Raw genomic sequence first — 22772 nt, 5'->3', positions numbered from 1 at the left:
GCTGCTAAATTTGGTTATATTATCAGCGTAAACGTGGTTGTGTTATCAGTACCTTGCAGTAAAAGCCTGATCATGCAGTCACATGTGTTAACTTCATCTATTTGAAGTTTAAGCTATCTTCTTGTGCAAAGTTAACCATTCACTTAATTGTTTGCGAGATTATGGCCTGCATTTACAAAAGCCAGTCTAAACTTCCTTTATTATAGGTGAACAGAAGCAAAAGTTTGATTGCTTGGCTACTTCGAAATATTTTTGTTTCTTAATGGTTGCTATGGTAAGACTTAGCCTTAGGTGAAACATAAAGTTTAGGGTTCAACCTTTTTTTAACCTCGTGTTGAGTCTTAGGACTTTTTTCTTTTCAGAGGAGTGACGTACTCCTTAATTGACTTGACTTTTTACTAAGATACTAACACGGAATTTCCTTAGTGAGACCAAGTATAGTCGGGGAAGATCATTATAACCTCCTTTTCTCTAGTTTGTACAAGATCAGCATGACTTGCAAAACTGAGTAAAGTGAAGAGATACGAAATTTGTTCGTCATAATACTTTACTGTATCTGAAAGACCTCTTTAAAAACAGGATATGTTTTTGTGCTTGTTTTTTGCATAAGAAATCCACTTATCTATTTTTTCTGAAGTAGAAACGGCTTTAAGGGGCGGTACAAAAGTCACAGCACTGCAATACTAGAAGTGAAATGCAAAAGTGAAGTATTTTTTTTGTTCTTCTGAAGAATTCTTAAGGAATAGATACGAAGATGACTTACCAATTGTGATCTTGTGTCTTGTATTTAAAATACATTTTCTCTCACCTCTTAGGAAATTCTCTTGGATTTAAAATCACTCTGCCCCTTCAATAGCAAAAATGTTTCTAAACTATTTATTTAGATACTGAGAAAATCCAATTTGTTGGACTGGAAAGGAAAACTAGAATTTTCCTTTGGTTCTAAAGTTGAAAATTGACATAAAATTTTTGATTGCTTTTGTTTTCTATGTCAATTTTCTCTACATTTCCCTCACTCCTGCCCCGGGGCAGGCAACCTATAAAGCGCAGTTTTAATGGCTTACTATAGTGGAAAGTATAATACAGATGCTTACTGACAGTGAAGGAATCCAGAAATATGTAGTGAAGTACCAAAATCTGGAGAAATACAGTGTATAGGCAGAAGTGATTAACTGTAAAATAGTTGTAGGCTTAAGTAGAGAACACTGGCCTGGCCAGGATGTAATGTAGTTATACCAGTTCTTGCCCTGAATACAGTATAAACAGCCATTAAAATGCATTCTGTTTTTATTTCTTTGTGTAGTCAAATTCTTTCCTCAGAGTTTCCCTGGAAGATCTGAAATATTAATTTGTGCCTCATCTAAGCCTGAAGACAGAAGTTGTCTCTTCGCTAGTTTCCTTGAGGACCAACATAAATGCTTTTATGCAAAGTTTCTTGAGTCAAATTTAATCCATGTGATTGTAAAGGAAATATGAACATCTATAGTATCATCATAGAATAGTGTAAGTTGGAAGGGACTTCTGGAGGTTATCCGGTCAGACTCTGTACTCAAGGGGAGCTAATTCCAAAGTTAGTTTAGGTTGCTTAGGGCTTTGTGCAGTATTTCTGAAAATCTCCAGTGATGGCAATTCCATAGCCTCTGTTTGGCTCCCTGTTTCACTGCCTAACCACGTGCACTGGGAAAAACGTTACCCTTGCAGCAACTTGGAGTTTCCGTTGGAGCAACCTGGGAGCACTGCCTCTTCCCCGTCATTCGTGCACCTCTAAAGGGAGTCTGTTTCTATCTTGCCTGTATGCAATTACCCCTTCAGTGGTGAAAGACAGCAGTTAGATTCCGCCACCGTGGCCTTCTGTTTTCTAGAAGCTGCCTTAGCTTCCCGCCTAGGTTGTGTGCTGCAGCTCTGTTAACCAGCTTAGTGGCCTTCTGCTCATCTCACTCTTTCCGGTCTCTCTTGTATTGCATGACCCCAAACCGGACATAGCATTGTGGTTATGGACTGGTAAGTGCCAGGTAGAGGGGTATAATCGCTTTCTCTGATATTGCAGACGTAATCCAGTGTGTGGGCAGCCCTTGTCACAGCAGGGGCGCGCTGACAGATGTTCAGCTTCCCATCTACCAGCACAGGTATCGGCCCCAGTATTGACTCTGATCAACGTCATTTGTAACTGGTTGCAGTTAGACTTCGGACCCCATTGGCCACAGCTGCTACTGTGTAGGCCTGATGGTCCACTGAGCCTGTAGCTATCCAGCTTGGCTACAAAGATGCTGTGGGAGGCTGTGCTGCTAAAGTTGAGTTAACAGTGTCCGCTGATCTTCCCTCATCGACAGAGTCAGTCAGGTAGATCAGGGACGATTTGCTGTTGGTAAATTATATAATCGTAAGTGTAAGTTACATAACTGTAGTTCTATCAAAGATAATGGCAAAAAGTATGTTTAACCCTTTGATACTGTTTCGTGTACCCTATGTAGCCGTGAACTTTTTTCTTCCTACGTTTTTGGAATGCTTTTTTGGATCACTTCAGCTTTTATATTATTCTGTTACAGCAGTGAAATAGTTTGTCAGCTATAGAAAAGATGTGAGTGGAGAGATGGTAGCAATGAACACGTATGAGAGTAAGTTCCTATCTCAGCTTTAGTGTTTTAATGATGTATTCTGAACTCTTGTATAGTAATTTCCTTTTTTATGTTACAAATATGTAGATTTTTGTAGCCATATGTCCTTTAGCTTATTTCAAGTGCTTAAATTTAAGTCTGCTTTTTTCTATAAAGTGTGTTCTCTGGTTTTATTCAACTGGCAGTTTTGTTGCTTGACATGCGTATGCTAGTATTTTTTGACTAGTTTGAAAATTTTATTCTGATTTGGAGGCAAATAATTACCTGGAAATCTTTAGAACTATTGGGGGAATGTAATTCCTTATGATTTTTTAAAAAATGAAATAAAATAATTCTCAAGTTCCTGCCATAACAAACAGGATAATATTTTCTGAAAGAAGTTTGTGTGCCTTTGTTAGTATAGGCCTCTTCCATTTCCATGTTCTCAGTGAAGCAATAGATGTGAGTAAACTTCCTTGCATTGTTTCCTACTATTATTCCTCACTAACTCCATTCCATTAAGTGGCTGGAATTATTCCCCACTAATTCCCATTCCACTGACATTGTGTTTTCTGTTTCATAGTCCACTGATGCCTCCAAAGGACAGGAATCTCTGAAAAGCCTGCTGATTTATCTTTGTCAAAGATAGTTTAGATTCCGTACTCTTTTACCTATATTATAAAAAGTTATATATGTATCAAATGTATGGTTGTAGTACTTCAGAGGAATCAGTTGTGATACAGATGAAATCACTTGCTTCTTTAGGAAACTCACACTATTGTAGTGTTTTATTTTAAATGCTGCCGCTTCATATCTGTTGGGAGTGGGGCTTACAGTATAAAGGTCAAACTTTAACTACCATTATAAAATGTCCGTGATGAACTGATCCTAATAAACTTTAGTCTCTCTATAGAATACACATGTAAGGAAAGACAAAAGGCAAGCTCCTTATAGCAATGCTAACTTTTCAGTGTAATTGGACTGTTAACCGCAAATGTAACTGTATGTGCATGCAGACTTTCATTTGTAACTGTCTTTCTTCCCTGTTGCTATATACAGTCTGTTCTTGTAAGCAGACTCCCTACTAGTCTTTTTGCAGACAGTTCACTGTTAACTTTGCGCAGAAAACCACCCCACCATTTATTCTGTAGCAGCTAATACAGTTGCATGTGCTTCTGATGATCACCTTTAGTAATATTCTGTTGGCATCCTACTCTTCAAGCTCAGTTCTCCTGTATTGCAAATAGGATTTGTTCTTATCCTCAGAGTTTCTATCAGTTCTTACCTTTACCTCTTAGTAATGTTTCTTCACAGCTGTAGTGGCTGTCTCCGTATTACCGCTATCTTTTCCAGTGGACCTCAAGTCTCCTGTTCCATGGTGGCCTTGCTCGTTTACTATTTCATTTGAAGTACTTTCCCAGACATTTGGGTATTGTTCCACTCCATATTACAGTTTACAGTAGCAAGGATGTTTTTCTGTTTTGACCTTGTAATTGATGAGCCTTGCTCCCTCTTCCTGTCTACAGATTTTGGGAAGGTTCGTGCTTGATGGCACATGTTGGGGGGAAGGAACAAGGCAATGGTGCATGCAGAAGGGAGGATACAAAGTAGTCTGGTCGTCTTGGGGTGTGGTGGATTATCAGGTTTGTGGATAAACCAGACTGATGCTACTTTTCCACGAAGCTGGCATGTGTCTGGCAGGTCTCAGTTGTTTTAGAAATAATACTACTTGAAAACAGTTACAAGATTTCCATGATGGCTACACCTGATGAGGCTTTGCTCAGAAGTGGTAAGGGAGTGTGATGATGCAGAAACACCTAATGCCTGTGTATTAGGTCACTGAGGTAGGGTACACCTTGTCAGGCCAAGCTTAGTGTGCGTTAGCTGAACTGCCTTGTGTAGAAGCTAATTGGGTGGCTTTTGTTTCTGGTTTTGGAAGGAATTAGTAACAGAAGTGCAATTTACCTCATCCTAGTAGTACTGCTTTCAGACCTGAGTGAAGCCTGTGTTTTTTGTGGGACAGTGCAGGAACTGGCAAGCATAGGAATGCAGTGCAAAGTAAATTCAGATCCAGAAGCAGTTGCACAGGGTGCATTTTCCTTAACCTGGTTGCCCAGCTTTATTCTCAATATAGTAAAGATTTGATGGTATTATCTTGGTGTGGTCTACTGCTCTTCTGAGGTAACATGTGGATGTCTATGCAGTGGTCATTTAACGGTGATAGCTACACTTACCAGATGAGCTACAGCATTTCTTTTGTTTATTTGGTTAGTCTGTGCAAACTGATGATACCTGGAATGACTTCAGTGTCCTGTATTAGTAGATATGTGGAATTTAGTTTGCGTGTGGAAGAGGTGATATATATGCAATTATCTAAACATTAATTTTATATTACTTGGAGCTACCTATAGAAAAATCACTCCTATAGAGATAGTAATTTTAACTTGCTGCAAGTTCGGGAAGACTTTTAAATATGCTTCACTTACTGCATAATGCTCTTCTTAAATTTTGACTCCTGGGCTTCTGCTATACAGGTTTATTGAGAAAGTGTCATCTATTTAATGTTTCTGTATTCTGCCTGCATCAGCTCCAGAATACTATAGAATTATATTGCACCTTTGCCTGAGGGATTATTTTTCTGTGTAATATCTATTGAATGGGATGCACTCTGAATTGTGCTATGGAATTCCTGCAGAATCTCTATTATACAGGGCACAGCATAACTCTTGAAACATCCTTTAGTGAACACTAATCTGTTCAGTCAAATTTTATCTGAAATGGAATAAGCAAAAGCTAAGAATAATCCACAGAATTGTTAGAATTGAAATAAATATGGTTGTCTAAATTTCAACAAAATGTCCAATCATGTTAAAGGCAGATCTGGACTATGTAAGTGGTTTTTGGGAGGTATTTTGACACAGATAATGCCTATCTGCTATTGTCAGTCTGTTTGGCTGGTGCTATTCAAATGCAGCTGCAGTTATCTTTGATAGAGCAGATGAATATAAATGTTCTGAGGGCTTGTATGATTGTAACTTGTGAGAGAAGTCAGATACCTTCCCCCCTCCCGAACTTTTTGTGCTAGTCGCTTAAGTGATATTGTTTACAATTCTAAGGTTGATGTGAATGTCCTTTAATTGAAGTTCAAAGATTAAACATGAAATTTCAAGAATATGGTCACTGAAATAATGCTTCTTTGAAAGAATTATTCCTATTATAGTTTGCTGTAGTAATAACTGGATCAAAGTCTTGCATTGTGTTGCAGAAATGTGTAGTAATCTAGTCCCTGTCTTGAAGATACATTCTACAGAAATGAGGCAGATGTGGCTGAGAAAACAGTTGCTGTGCAGAAAGTGATTACTGAGAGTTCTGAACAATTCTGTGTGTTTTTATAATTAAGTTATGCAGGAAATATTATTTAGAAGATCATCGATCAGTTTAAAAGTACACAAAACTCAAATGATTTTAAGATAATCTAGTACAAAGGGTGCTAAGCTTTTTACGAAGGTGAATGTAATAATTACACAGAATATTGGTAAAAAACTTATCCAGAACTAGAGAAATAAAATCTATTGGGGTAAAGTATACTGTAAAATATGTGACAGCAGGAACATAGTAGGTCTGCATATATTGTGGCATAAGTTTAGTGTGGTTCCCTGAACTAGTGATTTTTCTGCATAACAGAAGAAAAATGGTAACTAAATTGTAAATAAGTATAGTTGATACTGCTCAGATGTGAGGACTTGGTATTTGATGCTTATCCAAAAGTCTGTGTTGTATGACTTGGAGACCTTTGTAGTTGGTGTGCACTTTATAGGAACGTCAATATCTGGGGTGATCATTCTACTTGTAATAAAACTTGAGATTTATAAGAAATTTTACTTGAATATGTGCATAAATGAAATTATATGAAGAATAAGAAGTCAGAGTAAGGTAAGAATTTACATATTGGTACACAGTGCAGAAGCACAGTAAGTGGAATAGTTCAGTAAATACACCAGTTTATTCTTATCAGCCAAAGGTAAATTCAAGTAAATTTTCAAGTGGAAGAGGGAAGTTTAATGAAAATACCATCTACTTTTACTTTTGTCTTTATAGATAAGCCACTGCTGGTGTTTGTGGAAGTTTTGAAGGCTTTCAGTTGCTTTGTGCATGTTGCTTTGCACTATGCTATAAGGAATTTAATTCTTGAATGAAGAATCTATTGTAATCTTACACTTTTTTTGTTCTCTGGTCAGTTTTTTGCCTTCAAAATAAAATGAAAGGTACTTGAGTTTGTTTTTAGATAACTGTATTAAGAAATATACTTTCTTGAAAAATTCTGAGTCCTAGTTCAGATTTTTTCTGTTCTGTGGAACAGCTGTATTCTGTCGGAATCAGCTGAATATTTATCAGCAGAGATCAGAATTAGTCCCTTGATGATTACAGATACTACTTTAATGTCTTCATCAGCTGTCTGTTTCCATAACTAAGTCTTAATCTTTGTTGTTCCTGGCAATAGCGGTAGAAATCTGCAAGTAGTAGAGAGGTGAACACTCATACTACCGAAGCAGATGTAGTTCTAATATATTACAGTTTCTGTGGCTCTGGAATGAGCTCGTCAGGCTCACAGGAAGGAGAGCAAAGACTTAATTTAGGCTGACAACAATCAGCGAGTGAAGATGGAAAAATACCTTCTGTGCTTGTGGGAAATACCAGTTTTTCCTCTTTTGAGCTCTTCAGTATATTTTTAATTAAAGTGAAAGGTAACATGAGGTCAAACCCTCCTGAAGATAAAACGTGAGAGCGTTTTAATTTTACATGAGTTATCAGGTGAAAGTGAATAGGACGCTCCCCCAGGAAGAGTGCTTGCCAGCGTGTTTTCCGAACAGGAGTATACTGTTTACAGCAAAGCACAGTGTTCCAGTAAATTCAGCATGCTGTATCAGCTGAAGTTTAAAATTTATTGCTCATTCAGAAACACCGATAAAGAATCTAGCACTTGCTCATGGTTTTAATTTAATGTTAGGTTGAAGGGTTTGTCTGCTTGCCAGAAGCATTTAAAAAACTAGTCTGCATTGATGCATGGGGTATTTTACTGTGTAAATCTATTGTCATTGTTTGGAATTTCCCATGTTAATATGCACTGTGTGGATGGTGAAAATAGCAACAGTGTGCAAAATGATGACACTAAAATTAATTGCATCAAAATAGTGAGTATTAAATCACAGGAAGTAGAAAAAATAAGTTCAAAGTTCAAAGAATATTTGAAGCAAGAGTGGAATTAAGTAAGGTATGTTCTTTTATCTGGTACATGAGTGCAGCTGCTTAAAGGAATGGCTCTGCTCTCTACTAGTCACATCACACATCTTGTTCTTCCTTATCTGTAGCATTAATTTTGTGGTTAGGTTAGTGATCTGCTTCACCTCCCTGTGTGGGATCACAGGAATGTGTGGGAGCAGCAGAGCAGGCTTGCCCCTTTTGGTGTAGACCAGGTATAAGGTTAAGTACATGGTGGGGCAGTACCCTCTGTATTGTGATGAAATCCCTGCTGAACCGCAAGGTAGCTAATCTCCCCGTTAATGGGAGTCCAGTGTTGTCAGCTTTCTATCCCAGAATTTTTCAGAAGTATTTTCTGAAAAAACTGAAAGCTATTTCTCTACCATTGAGTACTCCTCATTAAGAAGCAATCTTTCTTATTTATATAATAAATAGTGAAATAGTAATTCCTGTACAAAAACTAAAATGTCAAATGGCAACAGAGTTTTATTTTGTATGAAAATGCTGGGGATTGTGTTTCACAGGCAGTTGCTAACAAGATTTTTAGCTTGTGCACCCCCTTCTATGTAACTGTGTACTTCCAGGTATCCTTGTCTATATCCAACCAATATATCTGAAATTAGGGTGTGCTAAGTAAGGTAAAGATTAAAACAAAACAACAACAACAAAATAATAGAGGAAGTAGGCTCCTTCTACTGTCTTTCTATCCCAAAGAACAGAGATAACAGGAAGGAGATGAGTGGGAGGAAGAGAGCGGCCTCAGTCTCTTTCCCCCAGAGGACTGCAATCCATCAATTCCTCTGCACAGCTTTAGCTACTGACTCTGCTGGAGAGGACCTCTTTGATGCGTGCTCCGGTTGCTGTGCTGCTGCCAGGGACTAGGACAGTCAGTCCTGGGCAGGCTCCCGACACTGACTCTGAGGTGCTGCCCTTTCCGCAGCCTGGGGGAAGGGAACCACCCTGGGGCTTCTCACGCCTGGGGATATGTTCTCTGCTCTCTGGTGGCAGAGGTGGGCCTTTGGTTTGAGAAGTGACATATTCCATCTAGTCCGCAATATTCCTGTTTGGATACATCTTGCATTGAGGCTGTGGAAGAGCACACTGGAAAGCTTGCCGCCTTGCACACGGGTTTGAATTGGATACGTTATTGCTGGGTGCACTTCATTTTCTGTGCCTTTTGACTTTTCGAATCGTTTTGGAGATCCCATTGATAGACCAGAATACAGAAGGAATTAACTTGTTTTGGATGAAACTTCAATGTTGCTTCTGACAGCCTGGGGAAATTACTATGTCTTAGAGTCTATCTTCATCTTCTGTGAGCTCTAGAGCAAGGCACAAAAGAGAAGAAACAGTTATTAAAGTTGGCAAGTTATTTCACTTAAACACCTGTTTCCTACTAGCAAGTCTGTGTGGGAGTGTAATCTAAGTCAACAATAAGGGGGGGGAGCGGCGGGGGGCTAATGTGACTCGTATCTCTTGTTACATGTTAAGTGAATCCCTCCGAGATTGTCCTCTGGTTCTTTCCTTCTGTGTTCTGAGGACTTTGCCTTAAAATCAGTTTAGCTGAACACGAAGTGTTTGCGTCCTAAATATACTACTTGGTACTTTTTTTTTTTTATTTCTGCTTGTCAGAGAGCTAATAGTAGAAGGGAGTACCTCCCTCTCCACCCTTCTCCTACTAAGTTTTGATGTTTCTTTTATGGCCTGTTCAATTAACAGAATCAATAGCAGATCTGCTTTGTTTTCCTTTTCATTTTATGTTCTTTGTGGTATATAGCATCTCTCCAGAACAGATGGCATCCTCTTAAATTTTAAACCAAGTAATTTTGTAATGAACTTAAACACTGTGCAGTCTGAAGACAGACATCCCACCAGGACTCCTGGGACTCTTAATGTTTTAAGTACATAGCTAGGTCTCTAGAAGCTTAACATCCCTTCAATATAATGTTTTTCTTAATTAAACCTGTAATCTGTGAAGCAATTCCAGAAAGATTTACGAAATAATTGCAGTACCTTCATTTCAGGAGGTCGCCTTATTTCAGGCACTCTGAATTCTTCCTCCTGTTCTTCAGTTAATTTTAGGTTTTGTCCTGCTTACCTTCCATGGGTCTCACTGAAGTTTGAAACTTAAAATCCTGTAGGCTTTGTCTGAAGTGTGTAAGCCGTATGTACTACCTTAGTGTTACATCTGATATTTTAATACAGTTGCTAAAAAGGGAGATAGGTAACTTCCACTAGTTGTCGCCTGCACTTGTGGAGACTTGCAGTCTAATCTACACTTAATGTCCAAGTTATGTAGTAATGTTGGGGATCACTGTGATGTAGCAAAGCCTTCCAGTGTACTGGAAGTACTAAATACATGAGAGAGAACTATTATCGCTTGTTCAACATGGATAGTTTTTCTTAAAAATAGTAGGGAAAGCACTCTGCTTGTGTAAAGGAGATAGGGATATTGCAATTACAACTTTGTCTCCTTTCTTTGTTCTAGTTCTCTGAAAGTTAATGTTTTTCTGTGATTCTCCAGATTGCAAGACTTTCCATTTCAGGTTCTTACGTTGCCTTTCACTATTGCTTCTGTTACTTGGTTTTTAATGTCTGTCAATCTTGCCCAAACAACTTTGTTAAACGTTTCTGGCTTTTTGCTCTCTGAAATTTCAAGTCTTCCAAAGTGAATATACCAAGTAGCAAAAGAATCAAATATAAAAACTTGTCCAATGGTCAGAAGAAAATACCAGTTAGTTCTCTGACATACAAAAAACATCTTGATAGTGCAAGCTACTGACAGAGGGTTCTCCTCTTTCACAATAACCAGTGCGGTAGAGGGGAAAGCTGCTTTCTCAGTTTTATCAGTACAAACATTTCGAGTAAGCAGGAGATAAGTGAATGGGGGGAAGTCTTTTGCACTCTGGGAGTGATAGGATTATATTATTTCCATGTAAAATGCAATTTTGTTTTTGATATACATGTTTGGAAACGTGAATTCTGTGCAAATCATGTTAGTAGAGAAGCAATCATACCTTGCAAGCAACTTTGTGCTAGTAATTCTTCTTTTAAATCAAAGCATAGCATCAGATGACTTGAACTGCTTTCTGTCTAATGTGACCTCTGTCCCTTGTTGAAAAGTGCTGTTTATCAAATAGAATTGGTGGATTTCTCAACTTGGTTGATGTTGCTTGCCGAACTTTGGTTGATCTGTAGTAATGGACTAGTTCCAACAGAAGATCATGTAGTTCAAGTATAGGTGTGAAATAGTTTGCTTTTATTAGAGAACAAAGTTATTTAGGATTGTGTTCTTCCTTGTTTCTGCTCTGCTCTGGTAATGCTAGGTTATGTCCTTTGTCTAAATTAATCTTTTTTTTTTAATTCTTCCTTCCCTGTGCAATGGAGATATTTTTGCTGCCTCATCAATTGTCAGTGAATAAGTACATTATTGTAGTAATGCTCTGACTGTAGAGTTTCCTTACACTCCTTTGTGTGTGTCTTCATAGGGCTTAACTTTCTTGTCTTCACTTAGTAATTCTGACCCCGTCCTGGGGTTCTGTGTTTGGAGGGGGGGATTTTTTTTTTAAATTATTGATGGTTTTTTTGTGCAGCCTGTCATTTTATTTAATCTCTGCTTGCTCATTTCATGTCTTATGTCTTCCCCCACCCTTTTCTAGCCTTTTCTCATGCTGCCTCTCTAATTACATATAAATATTCTCAAAACTTGCTTATGTTTCTCATATTATTGGATGTTTGGTCAGGTGCTGTCTGCTTTCTTGTTTAATTTCTGTAAAACACAACTGAGTATCTGCAAACACTGAACTCTCTTCCATCCATGTTTTTCTGTTATATTTCTAATTTTTACTTAAATTGCAAGGTCAAGGACTGCATTCTGGTACAATATTATGGTGTTAAACATCTTTTCATACCTTAAAGCACAGTTATTAGCATATATTAAATCTAGGACATAGTATCATGTATTTAAGTAATGTACACAGACTGAGTTGTTGGACTCTGTGTTAGCTTCTATGCTTTCATCTGTTGCTTGACTTTTAAAGGTGCTTTTTAAAAAGATTTTAAATTGTTGAGTTAGACTACCAGCATTTACATTGGTCCTGGGAGAATGAGATGTGTGGTTCTGCTATGATACGTATATCTATACAACTATAGTTCTGAAGTGTGCTGTGGTTGCTTCTTTTCAGCCATTCATTACTGCCTCTGGTGACTTTTTTCCTTGCTAGGTGCTTTTTTCATAAAATCAGTTTCTTCCTCTAATTTTCTGTATGTCAGAGCAAAACCTTTAGGTTGATATAAGGGAAGGATGGTGCAGGAGCTGGTGGGAGGGAAGCAGAGGACTCCCTAAGAAAAAATGCCAGCTTATGATGATTTGGAGTATCTGTGAAACTACAGGCTCATTAGACCAGGGGAGCTGTCTTTGTACAGGTATATTTACACAGGATGACCCAGATACTGTAGTGAAAGATGCTTTAGATACACATAAAATGTATATAATTTCAAAGTTGTCATTCTCTAGAATGAAAGTACACTGAACCAAAACATTTTAGATCAACTAATTTTTTGAAGTACTTTTTCTGAAGATACTTTTATAGATCATACAGTGTTCACAGGAATCTTTTTCTTTGAGTGGCTATAAAAGAGCTCTCAAAGTTGCTAGTACAAATTCACAAGTTAGTGTAGTGGACAGGAAAAGCATGGTTTAGAAGACCTAAGTGTGCATTTAGAAAAGGTTGATTATGTACCATGCTGAGTGGGAAGAGCAAGTATTTATAAACAAGCCTGCTCAGAAGAAAGCATGAATAGTATTTTCTCCATGGAATTTCTTCAGTTTGGTTTCTTTACAGAGCTTAAAGTGTTTGTCAGTTATTTTCCAGTGTGTAAAACTTAATGAGGTTGTACATAAAGCTGTGTACAAGAGTTTTCTTTCGCTTCCATTTGGCTCTTGATTTAACTACAGAAGGTATTGACCAAACTTTGCTCATTTTCAGTGTCTCCCATTTTGTAACAAAGCAGCTAAAATAGAGGTCTTGCATCCTAATGCTCATAGTTGTTCTCAGGGAGCTTGTGATACATGTGGAAGATTTTTTTTTTTTTTGAAAACCGGTATTTGCCATTTGTTTATCTCTTCTCACTACTATTGTCTGGCTTTCTAAGTGACCAGTCTTTCAGTGTATGCTGATAACTTAACTTAAAATTTCTAGAGGTGTAGATATAGATTGCTTTGATAATTAGGAGGCTATGCCATTATTAATTTTTGTGCTGTATTGGCTAACAATTCTACCCATCATTTATGAACTAATTGGTTTTCTCTGTGGATGAGATGCAGGTGAGTTTCAAGAGTTTAGCTGATAGCAACTTCTACATGTCATTTCCATAGACTGATAAAACAGGAGAGTAACTTTCCTCTTTTGACACTTACTTTTGATCACTTCCACTGAAGTAAATGGAAATTAAGAAAATTTTACTGTCCCTGCAGAAATGATTTTTTTTGTCAGAAGTGAGTTCATTATTTTAACAATTTCTTTTTTCAGCTACTCAGCCAGATACTTTTCAGTTTTGTAGGTTGATTTGAGTGTAGTCTCTTATAAACAGTTTAAAAATAGTGTTCAAACTATGCAGTACATTGTCACAAGCGTAGATAAGTTTCTTTAACAAATATACACAATTAAGTTTGCTTGAAGTAAGATTCTTTTATATAAATCCTTTATTAATTCACAATAAGTCCTTGTCCTACAAGGACTGTAGTCAGGCTTGTGACTGCAGGATGAGTTTATCCTTAAACTCTGTTTCTGTTTAAGCTGGACTGTGTCACCTGGTTGGCAGTCATTTATCAAGTGTTTTGAAATACAGGAAGAAAGATGCTTTTTATGTCAGTATTGCAGTGTATTGCAGGTACAAGTTCTTAGGCTTTTTGTAATAGAAGAAATACTAATTAAAAATACTTGGGTTTAAAACAAGTGAGAGTTTTCTAGACTTCTGTATAGGGGCAAAATGTTACATTCTTTGTTTTCTGTAGGTTCGGCATTGTAAAGAGGAGCTGGTGGGTGCTGCTTTCAGGCAGTAGATGGCCATTTTAAACTTTGTATGTTGGTTTGTTTCAGCAACATGACACTGATGGGTTAATAGTCTATGAAAAGATAAGTGTAACTATTTAGCAAGAAATAAATAACAATGAAAACAAAGAACAACTCAAACTTTAAAGTGTGAAAAAAATATCTAAATGGGGTTGTCAAAGAATGTTCAGAATAATAGTGGAATCCCCTTTCATGAGGCAACTAAAGCTCTTGGGATGCTCTGCAGGGAGTAATTCTGCTCTGGCATGGGGTTGTTTACTGGGTCTTTTCTGTCTGTGTTTTGTGATGTGTTTATGTAATAACAAATCACAGATTTAAGAAAGCTTTGGTCTCGTGGTAGCACTGCAGAGTTGGATAGCTTTTTAATTTAACATTTATAGTAGTAATGCCTAATATTGTACATTAGAAACATTATAGTATTCTGCTTTGGCTGTATAATGCTAATTGGAGCAATAATCCAGTGAGACTAAATGATGCTGTTTAATCTATCCATGCCATTCCTTTTTGGGACCTTGTTTCTTCTTTCTTTCTATTTTTGTTTCTGGTTTCATTATTTTTCACCAAGTCCTGTGTTCCCCTGTGTTGTGAGGTGCTTAATGGTTTCCTGTGAAGGAAAAGGGAGGTTTGCTTTCCTCTTCGGATTTCCCCCCATTCTTGCGAATTTATCACTCCTGATAAAAGACAGGGGTTTCATGTTTGGGTATCTGTAGATAAACCTGAGCTAAGTTTTCCCCCTTTTATCTCATAATTATTCCTTTAAGACTAAGGAGAAGATTAAGGCGAAGATAACATGGCACTATTTTTCTAGTGGAAGTAGGCTAATGTGACTTCATTGGCCTGTGGTTTTGTATTTGGTAGTACTGGTGCTTGAGAATAGCATGCAGGACACAAACGTTGTCACTTTGCTGGGGAGTCACCACATGCAGTTCACAGTACAAATAGTTGTGTCAGCCCGACAGAAGGTGGGATGTTATGTGGGGCTGAAATAATCAGGGCTGTTTAAGCTAGCACTGCTACTAAAGACAGCCTGTAGAAATCCAACCTTTGGCTAAATAGTATTTCTTTCAGCAGGAGCTGAAAGGCTGTCCAGGGGTTCAGATTTTATGCTTGTTTGATTTGAGCCTGTTCATTCCAGATTGCATGTGTTATAGATAAATGTCAAAGATAATTTTCTCTCTTTCTTTATTGTTGGTTTGTTACTCTCCCTGTTTCTTCTTTTTCTCCACTAGCATCTCCATCCTGTAGCTGTGAAAGCTCCTGCATCAGCATTAATAGAATAAAATTGATAGTAACTGAACTACATCAGTTGCTTTCAAGTTGCTTCCTATGCTGCTAAGAAATGCACTAGCCAGAGGAGGCCCAGAACTTCTGTGACTGTTGTGTGGGGCGATGGGTGTAGAAGGGCTTTCTCAGCAGTTTCCCACCTTGTCCATTGTATGCAGTGTGAGAGACCTGTTTTCTTGAAAATATCAATATATAGAATTCTATGAAGGATAAAACTTTAAGTTGTAAGGCAGAAGGTAATTTGGAAAGATCTGAACAGATTACTTACTGCTGTGGGAATGCTTTTCAGGAGTCAAAGTTGTTTTGCTCAAATATTCATCAGCAAGTACTAACTGTGATACAAAATATATTTGCCTTTCTGAGAAAGAGAGGTACTATTAAATGCTTTTAAGGTGCATGGATACTGAGCAGTTAGTTACAAAAGGCCTTTCAGTAAGATTTTGTTAATGGAAGCAGATAATGCTGTGTACATTGCTGTATGGTTTCCAGACTTGAAACACTTTTTTTCTTTTTTCTTTTTTGTTTTTCCCTCCTTCTCTTGTGAGCTCAGTGAAAACTTCAGGCGGCGTGTAGGCTCACTGGTAAATTGTATAGAATGCCTACATGTTTCACATTTAGGTTGGAATTGTAAGTGGATATTGGTTCTTTAAGGAAGTGGCTTACCCTGTTGTTAATTGTAATTGACTTGTGTAATATTGTTCTGCTGTAATTATTTAAATAGTTATCATGCTTTAAATTCAGGAAGAAAAATAATACTGCATTACTTGCCTCATTTCTCTTAGGACTGGCATACCGGCATGAATGTTGTTTTGCAAACAAAGTTATACTGTTTTTCTGTGGTTTTAGGGCTGACTTGCATATGTCTTAATTCTTGTGTTTTATGCAGTGTTCAGTGGTCTCAGTTTAAAGGCTATTTTATTTTCAAACTGGAGAAAGTAATGGATGATTTCAGAACCTCAGCTCCTGAACCAAGAGGGCCCCCCAATCCAAACGTGGAATATATTCCCTTCGAAGAGATGAAAGAAAGAATCCTGAAAATTGTCACTGGATTTAATGGGTATGTATCATTTGTTTTCTAAAATCAGGATAACAAAAGTATTTTCCCAATTTTTAATTTTCCCAATTTTTAACTTAGTAGTTTGTATTCTATCTGTGACTGTTCATTTTGCTTCCTCAAATAGATGAGCAGAAGTAAATATATACCTTGGAAATACACTACAGTAGCTTCAGAACTTTCACTTTGTTATTGTGTCTTTGAATGAAAATTATGACATCCTGTGACATGTCAGTCACTTCATTTTTTTCAATATGTGGTTAGTTTTTTAAGTAATACAATTCAATGAAGCATGGTATTACTATGTGCATTTAACAGGTAAAATAGATAGTAAAGTCAGATTTCTTTCAATATATTTTGAAATACCTAATTGAAAGAAGTCTTTTGGTGTTCAGTTCTTAATTGCTTTGTGGCAGTTGAGTAGCTTTTGAAGAAGTAATGCCGTGATAAACATGGTGCGACCAGGAGGTAAGGTGTACCTGATTTTGAATTGTTTAATTGTGCCAGATTGAAATTGATAGATCGAGTGATACTTACTAGTTGAGAGACTTGGGGTATTTGATCTATTGCTGACAGTGTCTTAGATTAAAGTGTATACACTTTGCTGGTTTCTTAATTATGGAAGTTCCGTTTCCTTTAAAATAAAGCTCCTGATTTTTTTTCTTTTATTTGGTGTGTCTCTTTTAATAGCTTAGATAATATTTTTCTTGTTTCTAAACTGGAGTCATCCTGCTTGTGAGTCTCAATGCTTGCTTAAGAGAGACTTTTTCAGCATTTTTCTCAGCTTGTCAGTACATGGGCATACTATAAAGCTTGCCTCCTTGTTACCCTGAAATTTCAGATTTAGAGGTGCTACTAACACGTCCTTAGTATCATATTTTGATGCTAGGTTAATAATTTTTACTGTCATCGTTCCATACTACTTAATTTATTAGCAGTTTAAGTGTCTCTTATAAGTCAGATCTCATTGTTTCCCCCCCCCCCCCCCCCCCCCCCAAATTGCTCTCGTGTAGGATACTTCTAAGAATGTGAAATTCAGCTTGTTCTCAGCTACCCAATATTTATACCGGGCTACTTCACTGAAGGAATTTAAAAACAAACCTATCCTTTATGCCTGAGTCTGCCTCTCTCCCGCCTCCCCCAGCTTTTTGTTAATGCTTCACTGCCCACAAAATTTGTAATGTTCTCGCATGGAGACAGCTAATGAATGGGCTGCTGTTATCTTCTGTTGTTGCAAAGTGTACTAAACAAACCTCTGGGTGACCAAGTCTGGAGCTTACTCTGGCCGTGCTATTTTGATCTGTTACTGTCATGCTTAAGAGTGCTCAACTTCCTCATACTTTCAAGTGAACCACCCAGTCTTGGAGGAAGCAAACTGCATACATTATTTACCTTAAAGAAAATAATACATAAGGTTGTTTCAGAATCTAGGATTGTAGAATAGTTCTTTTAGTAAATCCTTCAACTCCTACAGTGAGGATATGATTGTGAAAGCTGAATCATGTGGAGAAGTGTCCAAAAAGTAACAAGAGCAGGTTTTGGTTTGTGCGATTGGGTATATTTGGGCTTCTGATTTAGTTGTAGGTGTCATTTCAGGGTACTATAGTGGAGAAGGAAGCTACTTGATGTGACTTTATTATTAGGATGTTTTTATTGGTGTTTGTTTAAAAGTGAGGGCAAGAGTTCATTGAAACTAGCTAATTTTTTAAACTTTTTTTTAAAGTCAAAGAAGTAACTAATTAAGAATGACCCCTGTTTTGGGGTCTTTCTAGATGAAGTGTCTTTTAAAGAAAACACGAGCTGGCTGTTTTAACCTTACTGTATTGTACTTGACATGTGTAATATGCTTGCAGAGCCAGATTCTCATGCTATACTTTAGAATTGCTTTGGAGTTAGGAACTTCTTAAAAGACTTGCCATTTTCTCTATCCTTTGCTAGTGAAGCAGAAAGTTACAAGGTAAGTTATTGGAGATCTCTGACAGAGGAGTCTTCACAGCATGAATAAAATAGACATAATCATAATCCAAATTTTCATTTATGTATTTTTTTGCTACAATTTAATATAGCTGTTATAAGTGATTTTCCCAGATCCCTCTTGAATACCGTCTATACCATGAATTTTTGGTTTGTAATTCATTCTGAACTATAGTGCTAGGAAGTGCAGTTTTGAGTGTGCTCGTATAGAATTTTAAGTGGTTACCTTAAGTAGGGAGATGAGGACTATTCATGCAGCTCATGTACTGAACTAATTAAATTTCTAAGCATTTAAGATGAATTCTCATACTGCTCACAAACTTTTACATTGGTGTTCATGTATAGATTTACACCAATTTCAATTACTTCTATTTTAAAATCATGTTGTTAAACTATTTTAAAGTAATAGTTTTACCAAAAAGAATTCATGAGGTGAAGTTAACTTCAGGTTTTGCCAACTAAAACCATTTACAAATGTTGAACAAATTACATGCAAAGGAGGTGATAGTGTGACACTTGGTGCCATCTGCTGCTCAATAAATGAAGTTCAGTTTACTATGGAAAAGTTTGGAGGGAAATGAACTGGGTTTGGCTTTTGTTTAAACCTTTTATAGCTGAGGGTAAAATAGGAAGGCAACTTCTACTTCTGGAGTTAGTCGCAGGCTGCACACTTTCTTGAGTATGCTTATTCCCCAGGTAGCCAGAACTGTATTGATGTTCACAAAATACTTCATGTCTTAGTACTCCACGTGTCCATTTAGGTACAGCTAAATACAAATTAGTCAGGCAATGGTTCTCCAGGATGTCTTACAGATTTGCCTGATGAAAAATAATTTAAAATTCTGGGTGTTTTTGTTTCTGTGAAATAACTTGATTTTGAATGGACAGTCTAGTCTACTAAAAAATTACAAAGTCTCTTTAATTATGGACTTTTCAACCCAAAACCAAAATGGCCATCAATGAGAACCAATAGCTACAATTAATGCTGTACCTATGTGGAAAAGTTAACAGATCAAGTAAATTCTTTGTGACTGAGTTAGAGTTGGGAATTTCGTTAAAAGAGGGCACTACACAGAAGCTGAACATCATGAAGAATTTGGGTGTCAGGAAGATTACCTGTTGACCAAAAGTTGCTGAACAGCAGCACTATTTGATTGATACTAAGGAAGCCTTAGGGAAATTAATGATGACAGAACCATTGTCAAGCTTAAGAGCCTTCATGTAATAAACTGAATTAAAAGGAGCACTTGTTCCTGGTTTGTTCTGGTATGTACTTATCAAATTATGGGGATGAGGGATGGTTGTATGTATGAGGGAGGAGATACACTTCACCTCCCTATTTTGACCTAGAAGTATCTGGCCTGTGTGCCAAAACACTTGGTTTCTGCCATTTTACTTGCTTTTAAGCAATAATGTGTCAAAACAAATGATTTAGAAATAGTGTCGTCTTATAGCATTACTTTTTGCAAGTGTTTCATGTATTTAATGCTTCACCAGCTGTATTCTCATTCTCCACAGCTGACTGGAGATTAACTTCACCATCTTTCTATTCTTAGAAGTCAAGTAAGGATAAGTTGGTATGGTGTAATTCAGGGTGAACAGCAAGGGAAGGCATTAACTAGTAGGGTAAATGTGATATACCTTCTGTGTTTTTTTTCAGGTAGCTGGGTTGGAACTAGGTCTAAGGGTGGTTGCATTGTAGCCTACCTCCTTACTGTTTTCCAGTTGAGGATTATAACTTCTTCAATAATGTAATACAGACAGTTCTGAAAAACATAATTAAATTGTTGATACTTGGTCACTCTCTGATTACTGCTTGCTTCGAGTTAAAGTGAAGTGTCATGGAGTATGATTACTCATAGCTATGCTGACCTGTTTGCACTGAACTAGTGGTAGATCCGTGCATCTTTAAGATGTGGCTTTTTAGCTAATGAACTAAGCTTGAAATACATACTGTGTTAGCTGATGAAATACACTTAAGATGCTGTGTACTGAGTTCCTCAGAAAATAAAAGTTGAATTTTTACAGAAATTTACAGTATAGGGATATATACACACATGTATGTAAGTCTGTATTGATATTGCTCTGATTTGGTGTATCAGTTGTATTCCCAATCAAGAAATGGTTCTTAAGTATTGTATCACATATTCTTCTTAGATGAATTTTTGAAATGTTTATGGCTTCAACTTCAAATAGTTAACTGTAAAAATGCATGATTCTTTATTATTTTATTGAAATAACTTTTAAAGTATTTTACTATTTTGTCAAAAGTCACAGAAGTCTTAAAATGTGACACTGAATTTGCAATGAAAGTGTATGACATCTCAGGTAACTGGTAAATGTATGTAAAGTATTGCTTGTCTGAAAGGTCAGTTTCTCGTTTAAGTAGGGATGAAATTGAGTGCAGAATTGTCAGAAAACAGAATGTGTGAATGTGATGCTTATGGATTTCTATATCTTACTCTGAGTTTAATTATTTTTACTGAGCTGTTCCTTGATAGATAAGTATACTGTCCAGTTGTGGCAAAATAGAGTATTTGTAACAGCTGAAGTATAATGGTTCTACTAATTCCAACATTTTAATGCTTTTTTCTGTAAATGTATTTTGTAAAACATGAAATAAACTACAAGTTGAGAATTTTTTAGCTCTAGTGTGTATGACTCAAATTTGTTTTGAATCGCTTACCATTTCTGTTCTATATATTTGAATAATAAATACAGTCTTAAACTATTTTACTGCTGAAGATCTGACTTTTCATTGCTTTAATGAGTTGTTTGAGTTGTGGGATGATGTATTTAGGATTCTACTTACAAGTTTTGTGGTGGTGAGCACAAAAGACAGTGCTTTGTTACCTCAGTGTATGAGATAGGGGAAAAATAAGGCCTTGAGTTACTACACTATATTGCTAATGATAATAAATTTCAGTACTGTTCTCTTTCTATCTTCTCAGTAAGGGGGAGAAAGCAATAATGTTGTTGCTTCCTAAGTCATACTCATTAAAATAAAATTAAATTGTTATAAATCTATTTCATTGCAGCATCCCCTTCACTATTCAGCGACTCTGTGAGTTGCTTACAGATCCTAGGAGGAATTACACAGGAACAGACAAATTTCTAAGAGGTGTGGAAAAGGTATGTATTTTTCTGAGAGAGAACGCAGCTAAACAGTCACAACTACCACTTAAATAACTTCTGAATTACTCCCAAAGGTCTGTTGGTTTCATTATGGCTCATAGCCATAGTATAGCTAATAGCTACTCTAAGTATATGAGTTTGTTTCATACCTTTTAACATCAAAAAGCAGTTTCAAAATAACTTATTTAAGACCTAAAAATAAATCTTAGGGCTGTAACTGTTGTGTTTCCTTATCACGGTGCAGTACTCCAGCTGTAGTTTGTGGAGGGTGTAATGTCACTTTTTATATTGAGTCCTAGCTAGAAATAATCAAATAATCAGCTGAAATAATTTGAATTTTTTGATCAGGCGTTTCCTTCTGCATTTGGGTTCACATTAGATCCAGAAGGTGAAGGAGAAGGGAGGCCCCTTCCCCCAAATGACTTTTGTCTCAGTATTTAAATCCTCTTGTGTAGAGGACTGTGCCTTCATAAAAGCGTACAGATGTCATTTAATGGTATTTTATAGCTTATGTCAGAATGTGGGATCTTTCAAAAGTAGGCGACAGACTTTCAGGATGTGGTTCCACATAGGATTTCCTTGACGGCAAAATTGGCTTGAGGTTCCTGCTTCGACTATTCGGTCGAAGAAAGGTTAACTTGTAAATGGATTGGTTTTCACTGTTATAGTGGATGCAATCAGGTGTATTCTTGCAAGTTAAGATAGGAAGGAGATGGTCAGGAATAAATGATGAGACAGGGATTTAACAAAGCAGTTTCTTAGCCAATAGCAAGATCTGTGAAACCACACCTCAGGTTTTATGGAGAACCCTCATTAAAGCTCATCTGGGTTAATTTAGCTGGCCCTGTGATAAAAGCCCCCCCTGTATAATTGGGCTAAGTATTGATTTGAAGAGAGAAACTTAGCTAATTTCTAAGCTAGTTTTCTAGATGTTAAAATTGATTTAGTTTGCAGTGCCATTCAAGAGGGAGAGGTGGCTAAACAAAACATACTGAATTAATTGTTATTTCTGCCCTTTTTTTATGCGGGGCCAGAATAATTTAACATTTGAAATATGGCTGTGCTAAAAATAGCTAATAGTGCTTGCACACTTTTGAATGCAGGACTCGCGTACGAATAGAGCATTTCTCCAGCAATTCAGAAGTTTTTCAGTATTTTGGAATACTTTGCGTTCCAGAGATACTTCAGTTAGAAATTACAAACACTTGGGCCTGAGGCTTAATGTGCTTGTCTCATTATGACAGTAACCGCTTATGAAAATACTGACTTTTAGTGTAATTATGGCCTGACCTTGTAAAGAGGGAGTAGAGATACTTTTTATGTATCTGTCATCTGTTGGTAGCTTTCAACCCAATTTTCTGTAGAGATACTTTAACCGGTATGACCAAAATCCTGTAA

The 22772-nt window shown here is 36.9% G+C and overlaps 1 protein-coding gene across 2 annotated transcripts in view; it reads left to right on the top strand.

The window, feature by feature from the left end:
• PPP4R2 (protein phosphatase 4 regulatory subunit 2) overlaps positions 1–22772 on the top strand; it is a 33489-nt gene that overhangs the window by 4712 nt on the left and 6005 nt on the right. For both annotated transcript variants that reach the window (XM_050904556.1, XM_050904555.1), the window contains exons 3-4: positions 16098–16268; positions 21278–21371. In XM_050904556.1, the coding sequence (XP_050760513.1) occupies positions 16150–16268; positions 21278–21371 (213 nt within the window). In that variant the 5' untranslated portion in view covers positions 16098–16149. The remainder of the gene's footprint in view (positions 1–16097; positions 16269–21277; positions 21372–22772) is intronic.

This window comes from Gymnogyps californianus, chromosome 13 (assembly GCF_018139145.2).
Source record: "Gymnogyps californianus isolate 813 chromosome 13, ASM1813914v2, whole genome shotgun sequence".
NCBI classification, from domain to species: Eukaryota; Metazoa; Chordata; class Aves; order Accipitriformes; family Cathartidae; genus Gymnogyps; species Gymnogyps californianus.
The sequence above is the reverse complement of the archived record's forward strand: the minus strand, read 5'-3'. Positions and strand labels throughout refer to the sequence as shown.